At 45.9% G+C, this 17,348-nt stretch overlaps 1 protein-coding gene across 2 annotated transcripts in view; it reads left to right on the forward strand.

Annotated features, from left to right (window-relative positions):
* Window positions 1-8,549: 8,549 nt before the first annotated feature.
* Fer1l6 (fer-1 like family member 6) overlaps window positions 8,550-17,348 on the forward strand; it is a 158,206-nt gene continuing 149,407 nt past the window's right edge. Inside the window, exon 1 of one of the 2 annotated variants that reach the window (XM_040730441.1) lies at window positions 8,550-8,646. In XM_040730441.1, coding sequence (XP_040586375.1) covers window positions 8,624-8,646 — 23 coding nt within the window. In that variant the 5' untranslated portion in view covers window positions 8,550-8,623. The remainder of the gene's footprint in view (window positions 8,647-17,348) is intronic. The other variant, XM_040730440.1, reaches the window with a different exon arrangement.

The raw sequence follows: 17,348 nt of genomic DNA on the forward strand, positions 1-17,348 counted from the left end.
AGCTGGAGGAAGGGCCCCGCGATCACTCATCTCACTCATGAATCACTCTTAGGAGAATGGCAGAATGGGTTCCCGCTGGCCCTGCTCATTGAGCAGTTCGTGTTAACGAGACACGCAGTGCCGCAGGGGAACATCGCGGTATTCCGTGGTGACAGGGGGGCGGCCAGGGCAAGCACAAAGGCTCGGAAGGTTGGGTCTTGTCCTCAGTGACGCCTGCTTCAAGGCAGGGGACAGGACCTGGCTCACACTCGCCATCTGGACTGTCTTCAGGCTGAGCTCATTGAGTCAAGGTCTTGGGATCAAATAGGTAAATGGTTGGTTGTGGCGGCAGCAGCCTGGGAGAGAGAAGGTAAGACATATCACATGGTCCCCGTAGGTGGCACATGCTTGACACCAATCTCGGAAAAAAAGGAGAGTTGGAGGGCTGTGGGCAGCGGAGGAGCGGCTCGCAGTGCGCATGCTCCCTGACCCAGCACCAAGCGCCCCTCGCCTTTACCGCTGTTCATGCTTAGTAGAAATTTCATTTCTTTTAGAGGAAAAGCGTCGAGACGGTGCAGTCTCACGGTGTGTCAGCACGTAGAGTCATCTACGGCCCAACCCTAAGAGGCTGAATCCGATCCCACGGGAGCCACTGAACGGAAGGAGAGAACTGACCCCCCCCCAGCTGTACACGTACACACACGCGCACATGTACACAAAATAAATAGAGCAAAGCGTAGTGGAAAAGATTTGCAAGTCACAAACTGAGCTGTTGCTTAGTGAAATAGGTCTTGGTAAATTTGCCTTCATGATGACTGTTAGTATTCAGGCAGCTGTACTGGCCTGCCCTTGGGGTTCTGACAGGATGCGCCCTCAGCTGCAACCACTAGGAGCACCACCTGTGCACATTCACTGTGTTCCTTTCAAAAGGGCCCTGCCTGCCTCCCATCTCTCTCTCTCTCTACTTCTCTGCCTGTCTCTCTGTCTCTTCTCTCTCCCCCTTCTCTTCTGCTTCTGTCCCCAGAGGTCAGTCTCCCTTCTCCCCTCCCCCTTTTCCTATTCACTGTCCCCAATAAAACCCCTCCCCCCAAGCTCTGCCACATGGTGTCTTTCTTTCTGGATTTTTAAAATTACAACAACCACAGCAGCAACATAGATGAAACAATCATTTTTTTTAATAGGCTAGAAGCTGACACCGTGTCCAGGGTGGTTGAATTTAATGACAGTTTTGGCTGCCCAGGTGTTCTGTTGACGGCCTAGGCCCATTTCAGTGATTAACTGGCGATGGTAGGACTGTATACTCATATCAGACTATTTATTTTCTTGGTAACGTTTATATTTCTTGACTTCTCTGCAACAGAGTTACTGACTCTATTGAAAGAGGCAGACACATAATTTATATTACATTGGCCAGAAGGCAGGAGTTGACAGGGTTGTAAAGGGCCCGGCGATAAATATTTTAAGCTTTATGGGCCATTTGTCTCTGTTGCAAATATCCAATTCAGCTGTGGAAACGGAAGAGGGCTTTAGACAAAATGTGAGAGAATGGTTTGAATACCTTCCAGTATCATTGTACTTACAAAAAAAAATAAGCAAGAAGCTGTATGGGCTCTGCACAGTATACCTCGTACACATAAAGGATTAAAAAATAGAATAGAATATTAGTATATGATATGTTCAAGATACTAACATCTAAATGTATCTCAATAGAAACATAATCTAAAGTCAATCTAAAAGTGTAAAATCTATTCTTTATGTATTTAATAGGCTTTTGTGTAAAATGTTCAAAGTAGCTTTAATTAGTACACAGATATAATTAACAACTATTCTAATTTTAAGTAAAAATGAACTAAAGTTGAAAATTCAAGTTTAGGTTTTTGAATAGGTAATTATGTCAAATCAAGTATTTGCATAAAGGGAGGGACTATTTGTAGGGGTAAGAAAGAGATCTGTTAAGGGGAGGATTTTGGGGGATAAACAAGGACAAATGCAATGACTTGTGCTTATGAAGATGTCACAGTGAAACTTATTTCCTGCGTATCTAGAATATGAATAGAAGGGATGTGTCAGGAATGTCAGCACCTGCTGTCCCTCTTTCTGCCATAATAAATGCACCAGGCACGTGAAGTGTCTGTTGACCTACACACAAAGCAAAGGTACCTATGGAGGCCTTCAGTGTTGTAGACTGTTCTCTAGGAACCGTCGCCTCTGTTGGTGATGCTGCGCTGATTCTCAGTACCGCTGGGCTGGCAAATTGCAGAGCAAAAGGAATGAAGACAGTGACTCTGGGCACTGCTGGGAAGTGGTGCTTAGTTATGCAAGAATGTGATGTTCTCTGAGAGTACATCTGACAACTTAATGAACTCAACTTTCTTCCTACCTAACCACCTCTGCCACTCAGATCCATCTCACGCTCCAAAGCAGTGGCCTGCTTGGAGGCTGCCAGGGCAAGCACTTAGCCCCCCCTCTGCACCCCATGACTGCACAGCATAGCTAGCCCACACCACACAGCTGTGAGCCCTCAGCCCTGGGGGAAACAGCTGTTGTGACCTTACTCATGTCCCGTGCTATGACCCAGCTCTGTTAGTCAGCACTTCAACTTGCTTTGGCTCAATATCTGATTAGGTAACCCAAGTTTTCTTGGGGAATTTTTCCAGTATGGGTTGGAGAGGTCATGTAATAACTGTCTCCCAGGGCATAATTGTGTCTTAAGAGGCTTCCCTTACATCTTAGTCAGGCTCTGAGGAGGGCTGATCCAGAATTGTCTTCCACACTTAGCGCATTGAGGAAGCTCAGATGATGGCAGGGTGTCTCAGATGACCATTCCCTGTGTGTAGCACTTGACACCAGTTATGCTATACAAATGCTTTGTTTGTTCCCACATTAAGCTCGGATCATCCCATGATGAGAATGTAACACATTGGTTTTCCTCTCCTAGAACTTATCATAGATCCCGATAAAATACCACATGCTTAAATCAGATCCAGAGAAGAGGAAATGCAAACCAGGAGGAATTAGCTCACAGAAATATAACACACATGTGATGACAGCTCAATGGGTACTTACGAGTAAACACTGTGTGTGGAAAGTGTCGACTATTTAAGCAGAGTGGAGTTTGTGAACAGACCACAGTGCAAAGGCAATTTAACCCCTCTGGGGTGGAAAGTGGGTCTCTCTCTCTCTCTCTCTCTCTCTCTCTCTCTCTCTCTCTCTCTCCCCCCCCCCTCTCTCTCTCTCTCCCTTCCTTCCCTCCTTCCCTCCCTCCCTTCCCATCTCTCTCTTCTCGGGAAGTCTTTGTGGAATACTGAGTCTGGGCTCAGTGTTGGTTCACAGCCAAAGACAATAGACTGCTCTTGTTTCTCCTTGGATGATGACTTCTTTAAGAGCCTAAGTCTTACATCAATAGGACTTAGGAAAGTTGTTTGTTTCCTGACTAGGTAAGGCCCTTTGTGAGAAGTTGGCTCTGTCAACACGGATACAGTGCAGCCTAGAAGGGGAGCTGGGAAACACTATCAGAGACTGGCAAATATAACTGCAGATTGAACTAAAGGAAACCAAATCCAAGTCAAGACTTTTTTTTTCTGACATTCACTAGGGATAAAGTGTGGTCTTAGGCAACAGGGAGACACAAAGTTGAATTAAAATCTGTCTTGGTTTATGATCAAGTGAGACGGATAGTGTTGGTCAAGTCTTTACATCAATGCAGGTAAGGGCACCAAGTTTAAAGGAGGTTGGAGAATGGAGAGATTAATGCTAACTTGGAACCAATACAAACTTAATGGAGAAGGCATGGTTTGCAGGCCACCTGGGGATTTAAAAGAAGCTTGTGTGATAGAATATTTCTGGGGTTGGGAACATAGGGCATGGTTACCACAGTTGTGAATCTAGTTGGCTATATGGCAATGAGACATTGTGAGCATAGGCATCTGGACCCATTGAGAAAGGATGATTCATTTCTCAGTTGACTGTACAACGTACCAATTCTTCAGGAGAAGCTTAGAGTTCTTCGTGTGTTGTCCTGTTATGTAGCCCAGGTTAGCCCCATCCAGCAGGCGAGCACCACTACCACCCCTGGCTAGAGATCTTTTAAAACATTTTCAGTAAGTTAGAAGGAACAAAACTGGTAGCAATGTAATCAAAATGTAACTGAGGATAACTCTAGTGTGCAGGCAGCTGTTTAGGTAAAGATTCAGAGGAAGAAAGATGTGAGCCGTGCTTCGGGACTAGCCTCACCGGAGGTCCTGTGGAGACCACTGGCTGGGGTTGAGTGGACATACAGGAAGTAGATGGAGCTGGATCCTTCAGGACACTAAGGACACTCGTTATTGTGCAGGAAATGAGGGCTGTGATCAGGGAAGGGACTTTCTGAAAAATGGTGCAGGAAAGATTTCTCTAGCACTGATGGGAGGATCAAAAATTGCTGTGGAAGGTAGAGAGAGAACTTAGGAGTACATGTTTCAAGTTCAACATATGGTGGAGTGAGTTGCTTTAAAAAGGACTGTGTCTTAAGACTAGCTAGGGCAGCACCAGCGAGGGAAAAGCTGAGTTAATTTGTAAAGTTGGTGACAAGATGTAAGACTCAAGAACTTCGGAGTCTGAAAGGTTTCACTGGATTTCTTGGTTGAATGGGTGCCGGGGGCTAGTTAAGTGGTTCAATATGGCCGACCTCGGGTGCTGTAAAATGGGAAATTGAGATGACGAGATTATGATGATGATGGTGACATTAATGACACTGGCGATCATGACGGAGCCAAGGTGACAGTGCATGTGACATTCCTCATAATCCTTACTGTTTGTTGTCATTAAATAAGGCGATACAAACAAACAACTTAGGGCAGAAACTTGGAGAACAATAGCAACTAACATGCAGGAGGAAAAGACTGACTAGTTTCAGGAAAACATTGCTAAGGAAGGGTTGGTGTTGTTACTGGATGCTCTGTAATTGCTATGTGATAAAAAAAAAGTCTTTGAGACTTAACTTTTAAAGACAAAAGCAATAATAATGGCAAGGTTGACAATGACAGCAGCTGCAGCCTTCACTTACTGAGCATCTACAGCGGCCAGACACAGTGTTGCACTTGACATTAGCTATTGCAAATCCTCCAACAGCGACACTCATTATCAACATGAGAGCCCAGGCTCAGAGACTAAGAGTGACTGAAGTCAAACAGCCCAGCATCTTTGGAGCTCTGTAATCTGTGCTCATTTTCCTGTTGGTATAATCAGTTCACCCTGGGACGATCTTACAGGAACAGCCCCAGTGATCACTGGACATTACCCAATCTGCTTTTTTTTAAAGGAGAAAGGAACTCTAGAAGCCCAGGGACACATAACTATGAATGCTGAGATCAAACCCTCCAACTCAAGGCTCCTGGGTCCTGATGCAGAGAACAGAGCTGTTGCTAGGCTGCTTCTGGGGAGTACAGTTGTTTTGAGTTCCCATGCTCTCCTGCAAACAGACTGTTGGTTTCATTCCAGAGAGCCACAGGGCAAATTTACCCTGGTAGAGAGAACAGCTGGCATGTACACTGTGAACTCTGCTGTCACCACACACCCTAGGTTTATGGTGGGCTCGCCTCTGGCTTCTGTTGGCAGTGGAGAAGCTGTCTGACATGGACTGAACAAATAAGGGAGTTCACTGAGCCTCAGCTCCTAGCTTCCTGTTTATTAGCAGCTTCCAGCATAAATATTGCAGTACCCACCAAGGTGACAGAGAGCTGGGAGGACACCTCCACAGGCTCACAGTAGCTGGTCTTTGTAGAGCTATATGGCATGCTGCCATGCTGGTTCTTACAAACTGCAAGATGATGGACTGAACCCACTTAACAGATATGAAATCTGAGACCCAGGCACATCCAGAAACTTGTATGTTAACCCTGTGAAAGCCTGGGGCCAGATCCCAGCCTTCATGTCCCGATGACTTTAAGCTGCACTCACCTACAGAACTTTGCATCCACAAGACCTCTGCGCGCATGGGAAACACATGGGAAACTCTCAAAGAGCTGATTCCAAACAAACACTTAATCTGGCTTATTTTAAAGAGATGATCTTTGCTTTATTGCTTATTTCTGAGACAATACCTATGGACATGAATAAAACCCACAAAGACCTGGAAAAATTACTGAAAGCTTTAACTAAAGTCTCAAGTTTTTGAATTTCACTAAAGCATCAGTGGAGCTGGTTCAGTTTCTCATAGTCCCCTCACCATAAGCATGTTTATATTAATGGCTCATTACCCACTTTTATATGTAGAAACTCAGCTCCTTTTACTTCTCCCTATTTCCAACAGAATGAAGAAAAGGAAATAATTTCAGTATAATCTTATGTTTGTCCCTTGGGGCTTTGTAGCTATTGGAGTTGGGGTGCTAGCCTGATACCACTGTTGATTTACTTCTGTGTGATATGGGGAGGCTTCTCTCTCGTTCTCTCTCTCTCTCTCTCTCTCTCTCTCTCTCTCTCTCTCTCTCTCTCTCTCTCTCTCTCTCTCCCCCCCGCCTCTCTCCCCATCCTCCCCCTTCCTAACACCAGAGGTTGGGAGCCCCTGACTCCCACATGAACTCTTCCTTTGGGAGCGGTCACTGGTGACTACACAATTATTCTCGAGGCCCTGGGAACCCACGTATTAGAGACGTGTGAAAGCAGAGCAAAATCACAGAGTGTTTGCATCCACTATGTTTGCGCTTCAGGATGCTATAGCAGTTACTACAGTACGGTTACAAGAATGGGATTTTTTAATACCTCTAGCATCCTGCTTTTCCTAATTAAAAGGAAATTAAAAGTGCTGTGGAATTTTTAGTTTTCATCTCTTTAATTCTCTTAATTAAAATACAAGAGAACTTTTGTTAATTTTAGGCATAATGCTCTTAATGCGTCATGAGTATTCTACTAGGATGAGCAAAGACTGCATACATATTTGATGTCAAGAACGAGTTCCTCGGGGCTCAGTGGAAGAGGGTTTGCTTGCCGTGCTCGATGCCCTTGTCTTAACTGCAGCACTGGAAAAAATAAAGATCCCACAGCTGTGAAGGTTGGGAATCACAGATCCCAACAATTGACTAGTTTTGTTTTTCTAGGAATAACTTATTTTTTTACTAACGATAGCAGATTTTATTTGTCCATGTTTTCACAAAGTTTCATTGAACTAAGTTTCTCAAATTCTTTCTATTTCAACATTTTTTGTAATGCTTTTATTTAAAATAGAAACATGAATGCTTCACATGTCAATCCCAGCTCCCTCTCCCACCCCTCCTCTCTTGCTCCTCCACCAGCCCCCTAGCCCCCCACCCAACCCCCACATCATTCCCCAGGGAGGGTGAGGCCCTCCTTGGGGGATCTCCAAAGTCTGTCATTTCATCCAGGGCAGGACCTAGGCCCTTCCCCATGTGTCCAGGCTGAGAGAGCATCCCTCTATTTGGAATGGGCTCCCAAAGATCATTCATAAACCATGGTAAACACTCATCTACTACTCAAGGCCCCAGTGATTTCTGTGGCCTCCTCACTGACACTACATTCATGGAGTCTGGATCAGTCCCCTGTTGGCCTCTCAGGCATCAGTCTGGGATTCAAGAGCTCCCCTTTATCTGGTCAGCTGTCTTTGTGGGTTTCACCATCATGGTCTTGACCCCTTTGCTCATCACTCCTCCATTTCTGTCACTGGGTTCCAGGAGTTCAGTTCAGTGTTTAGCTGTGGGTATTTGTCTCTGCTTCCATCAGTCACTGGGTGAAGGTTCTAGGATGGCATATAAGGTAGTCATCAACCTTACCATCAAGGAGGGGCATTTAATGTAGTCTCTCCACTATTGCTTAGTTTTCCATTTGGTGTTATCCTTGTAGATCTCTGGAAATCTCACTAGTGTCAATTCTCTCCTCAAGCCTATAATGACTCCATCTATTATGGTATCTCTCATCCTGCTCTCCTCTATTCTTACCTCAACTCAACCTTCCTGCTCCCCCATGCCTTTTTCTACCCTCCTCTTACCCCCTCTCTTTTTCTAGGAGTAACTTTTTGAGATACTTTTTTAAAAAAACTGTAGCTCATAGTCACATGTGGCTGATTATATTTACATTAAATTATGCAAATTGTGGTCAGAATGTAAAATGAAATAAAAAAATGAAAAATTGGAAAAATTATACAAATTTATTCTATTGAACCAGCTACATTTCAAACATCCAACAGTCATGTCCTGGACAGGGCAGGCAATAGAATGTTACATCATGACAAAAAGGCTCATGTCTGTATCCTTATTCTGGGAGTCCTGGGTGCTCTTGTTACAGCCAATACTCCCATTGAGAAAAGATGGTCTTATCACAATTCTGAGAAGGGTATTTGAGGATTGAAGGCATTTACTTCTTGGTTCTGTCACTGAAGGGACCCAAGGAGCACACCAGGCAGACATCAAGAGAAGCCTGACAGATTAGACCTTTCTTAGGGGACATTTTACCTTTGTACCTTTGATTGCACTGGGTAACATGACGCTTGCAAACAGCCATGTACAGCCAACCTTGTTGATTCAGCCACACCCCCAAATAGCCTCACCCAACAGATTACTCTGAAACTCAAAAGCCCATGTCCGGGACCTAGATAAAACCAGACACCAGGATTTTGCTAGTTGCCGGACCAGAGGAGCCACTAAGAAAAGAAAGAATGGAGAAGCCATCTAAAGCCAAGTAACGTGCTTCTTTCTCTTAATGGAGGGTTTCTGGGTGTGTTCATAGCTGGGGAGCAGGGAGTAAGGGGCTTCCTCTCTAACTAAGATGTAAGACTGACCAGGCAAAGGCCATGACCAGAGGAACATGCACTTGGAAGGTACACTTCTCCTTCCATGATGAGTAAATAAATATAATTTTTAGAAACCACTCATCACTGGAAGTATAACCATTGCTAACATTAAAAATGGTTCTTCCCATCTCTTGAGCGGTTACTAAATGCCCGGATCAGAAAGTAGGAGTTTCTCTTGTTCCTGGACTGAACTGTTGGCTTACTCAGACCGCCACTCCTGTTCTCCATGACCATCCTCTGCTGCCACATTTCTTCTCTCTTAGTGGGGGCTGAGACCTTTCTGTCCTCTCCTCAGGTATGCTGCTCTCTGGTTTCCCTCACAGACTCCTTGCTAGACCCGTGAAGAGGCTAAAGTGTTGGCCTGGTGATGACAATGGCCTCACAGGGCGGAGCATATTAGTCTTGGGGGTCAGAGAAGGCTTTGTTGGGACTGGATTCTAGCAGGCGATTTGTGTATTTTCATCCACAGTGATGTTGAAGAAATAGATAAGTATATGAACATGTAAATTAGGGATAGAATCTGAATTCTTGTATGGAATTGAAGTAATGAACAATTTAAAAAATTTAACCAATTGCTTATTGATTGTATCATGAGTTTAGTGCTTTACTTATTGATTATATCATGGGTATAGTGCTTTACTTATTGATTATATCATGAGTATCATGTTTTACTGGACCCTCCAGAGGTCTTTTTTTCTCAGAATATTTACAGATTGGTGGTGCCAATCAATAGTGAAACCTTATGCATTACAAATAATATGGTAGAGATATGCAAAAAATAATGTTGGAGCCTGGGCAGGAATGCCTCCATTTGGGGTCATGAAGAAAATGTTCTAGGACAACACATTTGTAAACTGGAAGAATGGTTAGTCAATAATATTCTTGAGCATGGAAATTGGAGTGAAGGAGAATGTTCTAGAAGAACAATCTAGATAGCAACATGTTGGAGATGATCAGAATGAGATCAGTGGGTATGCACATATGTCCATCTTGTACTTTTTGTCAATCAATACCTTTGGTAATAGTGTTTCTGTGAAGGCTGGCCTGTATTGATGGCTGAGGGTACATTTTCCTTCCAGGTTACAAACACCACCTATTACTGAAGATCTAGGAACAAGGTTGCTTTATTCAAGCAAACGTCAGATTTCCTCTTGAGGGAATAAAGTCTCCCTCAGACTTCCCAGTGTGCTTGTCTTCTTGAAATCTTGTAATCTAGTATCTATCACCCATGGGTAGACTCCCTTCATTCTTGGATTATAGTGCACCAAGAATCAGGGGCATTCTAATTGCTTCCCAGAACGTGTGGTCAGAGAATTCTGGGCTTCTGGTGAGGGCTTGGTCTTGCAGTCGTTTGCATATTTCTTAAGGATTGATTGTATTTAGTTTCATTTATGAAGATGTGCCCCTACCACATCTCAAGATAATGCTTAGAAGGGGGCAATGGCATTTGATTCCATTTATTCCTGCCCAGTGGGCTCACTGGGATGTAGGTGTTTTTAGTGGCTCCGTAAAAGCTTTGCTCTGAGTGAAGAGAGCAGCTTCTCCTAGGAGGAGCAATCCTTCCTTTGTGTGGAGAGATTTTAGCATAGTGCGTGTACATGTAGGGCTTTTGGCTGCTCTAATAATGAAATATTTCTGCACCAGGAAGCAAGTGGCTCCTTCATTAAGCCCATCAAGTATCCTTCTGATATCTAGAACCCACTGGTATGCTACAGTCATGAGTTAAGGCCCGGCCTAGCAGGAAGCCTTTAAGAGTTTGTCCAGTTGCTGGGGCTGGTAGTGTTTTGGTAGGTCAATACCTGTGCCTTGGCTGTTTTGACTACAGCTCCTGTTTAATAAGTGGTATCTATCACATTGAGGTATGTCCTTCTGAAAAATAATGGGGTTGGTATAGCCTTTTATGCAAAAGAAAGTAAGGCCAATGAGTGCAATCTGGTGGTTTTTATGGTTTGCTGGTTATATCATCTTAGGGATATTGTTTCACTCTGCCTCTCAGGTTATTGTCAGGAAAAGAAGTGTGATATTTCATTTTTCATCTGTTTTCTCACTCATTTATCTCCACCCACCCACCTACCCATCCACCCACCCACCCATCCATCCATCCATCATCCATCCATCCATCCATCCATCCATCCATCATCCATCCATCCATCATCCATCCATCATCCATCCATCATCCATCATCCATCCATCCATCATCCATCCATCCATCATCCATCCATCCATCCATCCATCCATCATCCATCCATCCATCCATCCATCCACCCATCCACCCATCCACCCATCCATCCATCCATCCATCATCCATCCATCCATCCATCCATCCATCCATCCATCCATCCAGCAAACGGTGGTACCAACCTGGAAATGTTGGCTGGTGGTAACCAAAGAAACATCGGAAGATTCAGTTTGGGCAGCTAGCTTGTCTGAAGGTCTGATGAGACAATGACTAAAAGTCTTTTGAAACTGCCAAGAACTGAGTTGATGCTGGAGGGGTCTTCAGCATTCACTGAGAAAACAGGCAAGGGCAGTTTTCCTGTGCTACGACGTTTAGCGTGGCCCTTCAGATCTTCATTTATTCATGAGATGTATGCAAATGATGCTCGGCACCAAAAGGAAGTTTCCACTTAACTAGTATTTGACAAGAATTTCTTTGCTTCAGGTATTGCCCCTTTTGCCAAAACATGAACTTCCACACTATTTTCAGAATGCAAAAGTAATGCACAATCTTTGTAAATATGGAAAGGAGAAGACAGGCATAAAGACAAAGATAAAGTGAACCCAGCTCTACATCCCAGAGAGAATACTTTTGATGGGACATCCCTCCAGGTACCCTTACATGCATACATGCATTATTTGAACAGAAACTGCATCATCTTCTTCATACTGTTCTGCAACCCACTTTTCTGCAAGCCGTACTGAATGTTTTATTACGGGGAGGATGAATGGGAAGTGTTTAACATTAAAAGAGTCTGTGATCTCTCTGGCTTCTTTCATCTCAGCATTCTAGGACACTGAGTCTTAAAGCTTCTTATGTTCTCTTCTTGAACCAATAAAGTCTCGAGTGACGGGCACCTTTTCAGTTCTACAAACACATCCTTAGCCAGCTGTCACTAGCAACTGCCTCGTTTTCCATTATATACATAACACTGCTGTATTTAGATCCTTAGGCTGGATGCTTGAGTTATTTCTTATGTAACGATTACATAATAAATATCCTTGTATACTCAATTTGCTTATGTGCAGAGCTGTGCAATGTGGATTGTGCTTAGGAGAGAGTTAAGAGTGGATATCTTTAGACCGGTGGCTCTCAACCTTCCTAACGCTTCGGCCCTTTAATACAGTTCCCTGAACTATAGAATGATTCCCGCTGCTGCATCGTAACTGTAGTTTTGCTACTGTTGTGAATTGTAGTGTAAATATCTGTGTGTTCTGATGGTGTCAGGTGGCCCCTAACCTGCAAAGGGGTTGCAACCCACAGATTGGACACAAAACACTGGGTATAGTTTTGGAGCAGATGAACAGTCTTATCTCGGAGTCCTTAAGAATAGCTCCAAGTTCCTCAAAGAGGCTTCTGTGGGAGGCCCTTGTGGGAGGCAGAGAGGAGGGTCAGATTCTGATCAGTTAGCACAGGTTTTGCGATCTCTCCTTTGGTGTCAGAAGTGGAATATTTCTAACACTCCAGCCCTGGTACTGAGGCGTCTTTAGTCCAGGGGGTCCACACGGGATCAACTGCAGTTGTAACCAGTAGTGTCAGTAGAGCGGGGGATGTAGGTGTAGACATTTGCCTTTCCAGGGACTTGCCATAGCATTGGGAGGAGCCACGTCTGCTGGTGGGTGAGGTCAGGGCTCGATCTGTGTGTTAACCCTGGGCTTCCAGATCCTTTGAATACAGCCTTTCTTGTGGCCAGCCTGAAATAAGCCAATCCTTCCTCCCATCTGTCACATGCTGTCCGGGGCTCGTGTGACATCACATCTAAGTATGGGAAGTCTTGAGATTCTGGTGCCCAGGATCATTGCCATTTGAGGGCAGGGACATTTGTTTTGTGCGGCAGAAGGTGGCATCTGTGGCTAGAGAGATAAGCAGGTTTCTGTCTGAGTCACAGGAGGTCACTGGGGACGTGAAGGAAACAGGAAAAAGAGGAAGCTCCCTGAAAGGAAGCCCCTGAAAGGAAGCCCCCTGAAAGGAAGCCCCTGAAAGGAGGCCCCTGAAAGGAGGCCCCTGAAAGGAGGCCCCCTGAAAGGAAGCCCCCTGAAAGGAGGCCCCTGAAAGGAGGCCCCCTGAAAGGAAGCCCCCTGAAAGGAGGCCCCTGAAAGGAGGCCCCTGAAAGGAGGCCCCCTGAAAGGAAGCCCCCTGAAAGGAGGCCCCTGAAAGGAGGCCCCCGTAGTTGCAGAAAACACTGCTGGTGCATCGACCTCCTGCATAAGCTCACTCAGAGGCTTAGATAGGGACAGGAGTCTGCACAGGAGGAACGGGCAGCTTGGGGAGGTCATGGCAGAGATGGCTGGATGGGGTAGGATAATGTGTATTATGGCTGAGAGGGAAAATTTGTGGAGCAGGTCACGGCTGTCAGCAGACAACCGGGGAATGAGTCAGAAACTCAGGGGTGTGCTGAGCAGAAAGACGGCTCAAGGGCTAAAGCATTTTCTGTGCCAGCACTAGGACCAGAGTTCAGATCCTCAGAAACCCGCATAAATGCCTGGCCAGTGTGGCATCCCGCCTGTAATTTCAGTGTCAGAACGCACAGCAAGCTGACTAACAGACTAAGCACGCCGACGAGCAATGGATTTGACTGAGGGCCCAGTCTCAGTGAGTAAGGCAGCAGGTGGGAGAGCTGTGGGGATTCCCAGCAACAACCCCGGGACCTCAGGTGGCCCTCCACACCACGGGACCACACACGTGAAAGCGTGAACACACACACCCTGGGCCCACACACATGAAAGTGTGAACACACACACCCTGGGCCCACACACATCAAAGTGTGAACACGTACACCCTGGGCCCACACACATGAAAGTCTGAACACACACACCATGGGCCCACACACATGAAAGTCTGAACACACACACCCTGGACCCATACACATAAGTGTGAACACACACCCTGGGTCCACACACATGAAAGTCTGAACACACACACCCTGGACCCATACACATAAGTGTGAACACACACACCCTGGGCCCACACACATGAAAGTGTGAACACACACACCCTGGGCCCATACACATAAGTGTGAACACACACACAGCCTGGGTCCACACACATGAAAGTGTGAACACACACACACCCTAGGCCCATACACATAAGTGTGAACACACACACCCTGGGCCCACACACATGAAAGTGTGAACACACACACACCCTGGGCCCATACACATAAGTGTGAACACACACACCCTGGGTCCACACACATGAAAGTGTGAACACACACCCTGGGCCCACACACATGAAAGTGTGAACACACACACACCCTGGGCCCATACACATAAGTGTGAACACACACACCCTGGGCCTGCACACATAAAAGTGTGAACACACACACCCCCTGGGCCTGCACACATGAAAGTGTGAACACACACACCCTGGATCCATACACACCTGTGTACCCTACAAACACATGAAAAATGGGAAGAATAAATATAAAAAGGGAAACTCATGGGGTATGGAAGACTCTGACAGCAGATAGACACAGGACAAGGCAAGTGCTACAGAATGTAAGCTGTGTCTTGGCCACCACAGGGACTCACCATCCTCCCCCCACACACAGTTTTTAAACACATAAATCTCTAAAATAAGTTTCCTTTAAGCATGGCGCAAAATCCTGTTTAGAAACTGATACATGGCTAGTGATGGTTTCGTCCCAGCTAATGGGACTATTTGTATATTTTAGTATAGAAGCACTAACACATTTGGTTATAAAATGCTATCTTGAACTCTATTGGGGGTAATTTGGTCATTTGTCTATCTAAAATAAGAGCAATTTTGAACTTCCTAATTAACTGGCTCCAAAGACTAGGTAAGACACGTGTTTTCTGTGCTAAACTGGGATTTTGGCTTCCTGAACTTCATAATAAATACACCGACTTTTGAAAATCTTCACAGCAGCTTTTGTGACAGCACCATCTGTCACGGTAGCAATCTTCCCTTAATGCCTGTTTTCCCCTCGGAAGTTGTGCTCTGGTTAATGGCTGGGTGGGATGGTTGCCATTGTCTTTCTTTATTGATGTCCGCATTACCGGAGTGAAGAATCCTAAACCCTGACAAAATGAAAATAGATCACATTCATTGCTGTTTCTCAGGGTTCTTCACTCATCTTGGTTAGAGCGAGCGCTGGCTTGGGTTCCTTTGACAGGATGGGTACCTCGTGAGGCTGAACCAGCTACCTGCATCTTAGCCTTCCTGTCAGATGGCTTTTCTCACAGCTTCAAACACCCCCCACATGTTGGAAATGGATATCTTGCCTACACCATGAATAATGATAAGAATTATTTACATAATTGTTGCAAAGGATTGTCAGGCAGGAGTATTAATTTTCTCCCACTACTTGACTATAAATCAAGGATTGATCGATGTGTAAATCGTCTTTTAATGGGGTTTGCAGAAAAGTTTTTCTCATTTTTTTTCTATAAGATCTGAACACTTACTTTTGCGTAGGGAAGGAACAGATGAAGATTCCAATATGCTTGCTTGGGGACCAAAAAGGACACATGGGGGTGGGGCCCGAAAGAAACAAATGGCCAACTGTCATGCCTGTTAGCACGCCAGAGCACATGTCTCAGCATCCAAACGCCTGTTACAGAGTCCACATGGCATCCTGGCTGTTCTTACCCATCCTGACCCCTACCCTAAACTTCCGCAGCGCTCTCCCTGGCATCTGATTCCCTTATAACACCCTAGATCAGCCATGCGCTCCTGGCCCCTCCTCTCCTTTGTTTTCTTTTGTCCGGGGCGTAGGTCCCTCCCCCATCATGTGGGCAGCGTTTTCTACTCTGCTCTGCTCCCTGCTCTGGGTTCTTCCAGACGCCTCTAGCTGTGCTCCCCCCCCGCGTCTACAGCAAAAACCTTCCCCTCAACCATGCCTCTTGGAGCAGTTATGTCCCCACGTTATACATTGGGTTAACTAATATTGTTGCAGCCTGGCACGGGTAAGACCTCTGTTTCTCCATTTTGCCCTGTTCCGCACCATTGGACTTCCCTTTCTGAGCTGTAAATTTGCTCAAGGTACAAAGCACCAGCAGCTGGGATGCAGGCGTATGATCCGGTCTCTGTCCATCCATCTGATGCTCGCCGTTGAGATTTGGGATTGGAAGCCTATGTCATAAATAAGCTGGTGTAGCGTAGAGAATCTGGTGAGGGGAAGGGCAGATCTGCTAATTAGAGAGAGCAGTGTCAGGGGTTGGGGCAGCACCCCATGGCCTCCAAGGTGGTCTCGAAGCTACTGTGTCCAATGGCAGGGCCTATCCGGGACTGGGTACATCTCCTCCTAGATTGGAGGATTTCTGGTTTCTGGGACTCCTTGGGAATCCGAAACTCTCCCATTTCCCTACTAAATCCTAGCCAGAGAAAGTTTCTGTATGTTAGCATTAAGAAATCCAGGTGCCTGTCCCATGTCCAGGCTCAAATATGTGTATGTGTGGCGGTTGTGTGACTTGTGGGACTCCGGGTGGCGGGGTGGGGCTGTCCCTAATGCTTGGGCTGGCTTTTGGGAACCTGTTCCTAATGCTGGGCTGCCTTGCCCGGCCTCAACATAAGGAGAGGAGCTTGGTCCTACCTAGCTTGATATGCCATGCTTTGTTGGTGCCCATGGGAGGCCTGTCCCTTTCTGAACAGACGTGGAGGAGGGGTGGATTGGAGATGGTGGGGGGCAGAGGGACGAGGAAGGGGGAACTTCGGCTGGGATGTAAAATAAATTAAAAAATCTAATTAATAAAAAAGAGAGTAAGAAGGAAAGAGATCCAGTTGCCGTAACTGGAGTGGGGGGACAAGGGGACAGGGCTGTTGCAGGTGCATCTCGTGTCAGCTGTAGAAAGTGATCAGTAAGACAAGACTGTCTGCTGGACCATTCTTTAGGACTCACTTTTGCTTAGAGCGACTCATGGTTGACAGTGTCTCCTGGAGAGAGTGATGCACAGCTGTTAGACGGTTCCAAGGGAGATGGAAAGCGAGTTAACACTGGTGCAAAGCATGGCTATGAGTTAGGAATTCACCGGAAGCCTCAGGGGCAGGGTTGCCTCCAAATTAAAAGGTGAGCAACAAGGAGCGTCCGGTTACAGGCATTCTCTCTGGAATTCTCCCGGCTGGTTCTTGGGTGAAGCCGAGCAAACAGTCTCACTAGACACACGATTTGACTCTTTCAGTCACTCCGGGCTCTCCTATTTATTGTGTGTCCATTGGGTACCACGTGAGAATAGTGGGAAGGAGGAGGGAGGGGCGGAGGTCCTGCTGTTCTTGCTGAGGACTAGGGAGGGAAAGAGATAGACAGAGAGAGAGAGAGAGAGAGAGAGAGAGAGAGAGAGAGAAAGAAGAAAGAAAAAAGATACACAGAGAGGGAGAGACATAGATACACACACCACAAGGGGGAGGGAGGGA

This window comes from Mesocricetus auratus, unplaced genomic scaffold, assembly GCF_017639785.1.
Source record: "Mesocricetus auratus isolate SY011 unplaced genomic scaffold, BCM_Maur_2.0 Super-Scaffold_100023, whole genome shotgun sequence".
Lineage (NCBI taxonomy): Eukaryota > Metazoa > Chordata > Mammalia > Rodentia > Cricetidae > Mesocricetus > Mesocricetus auratus.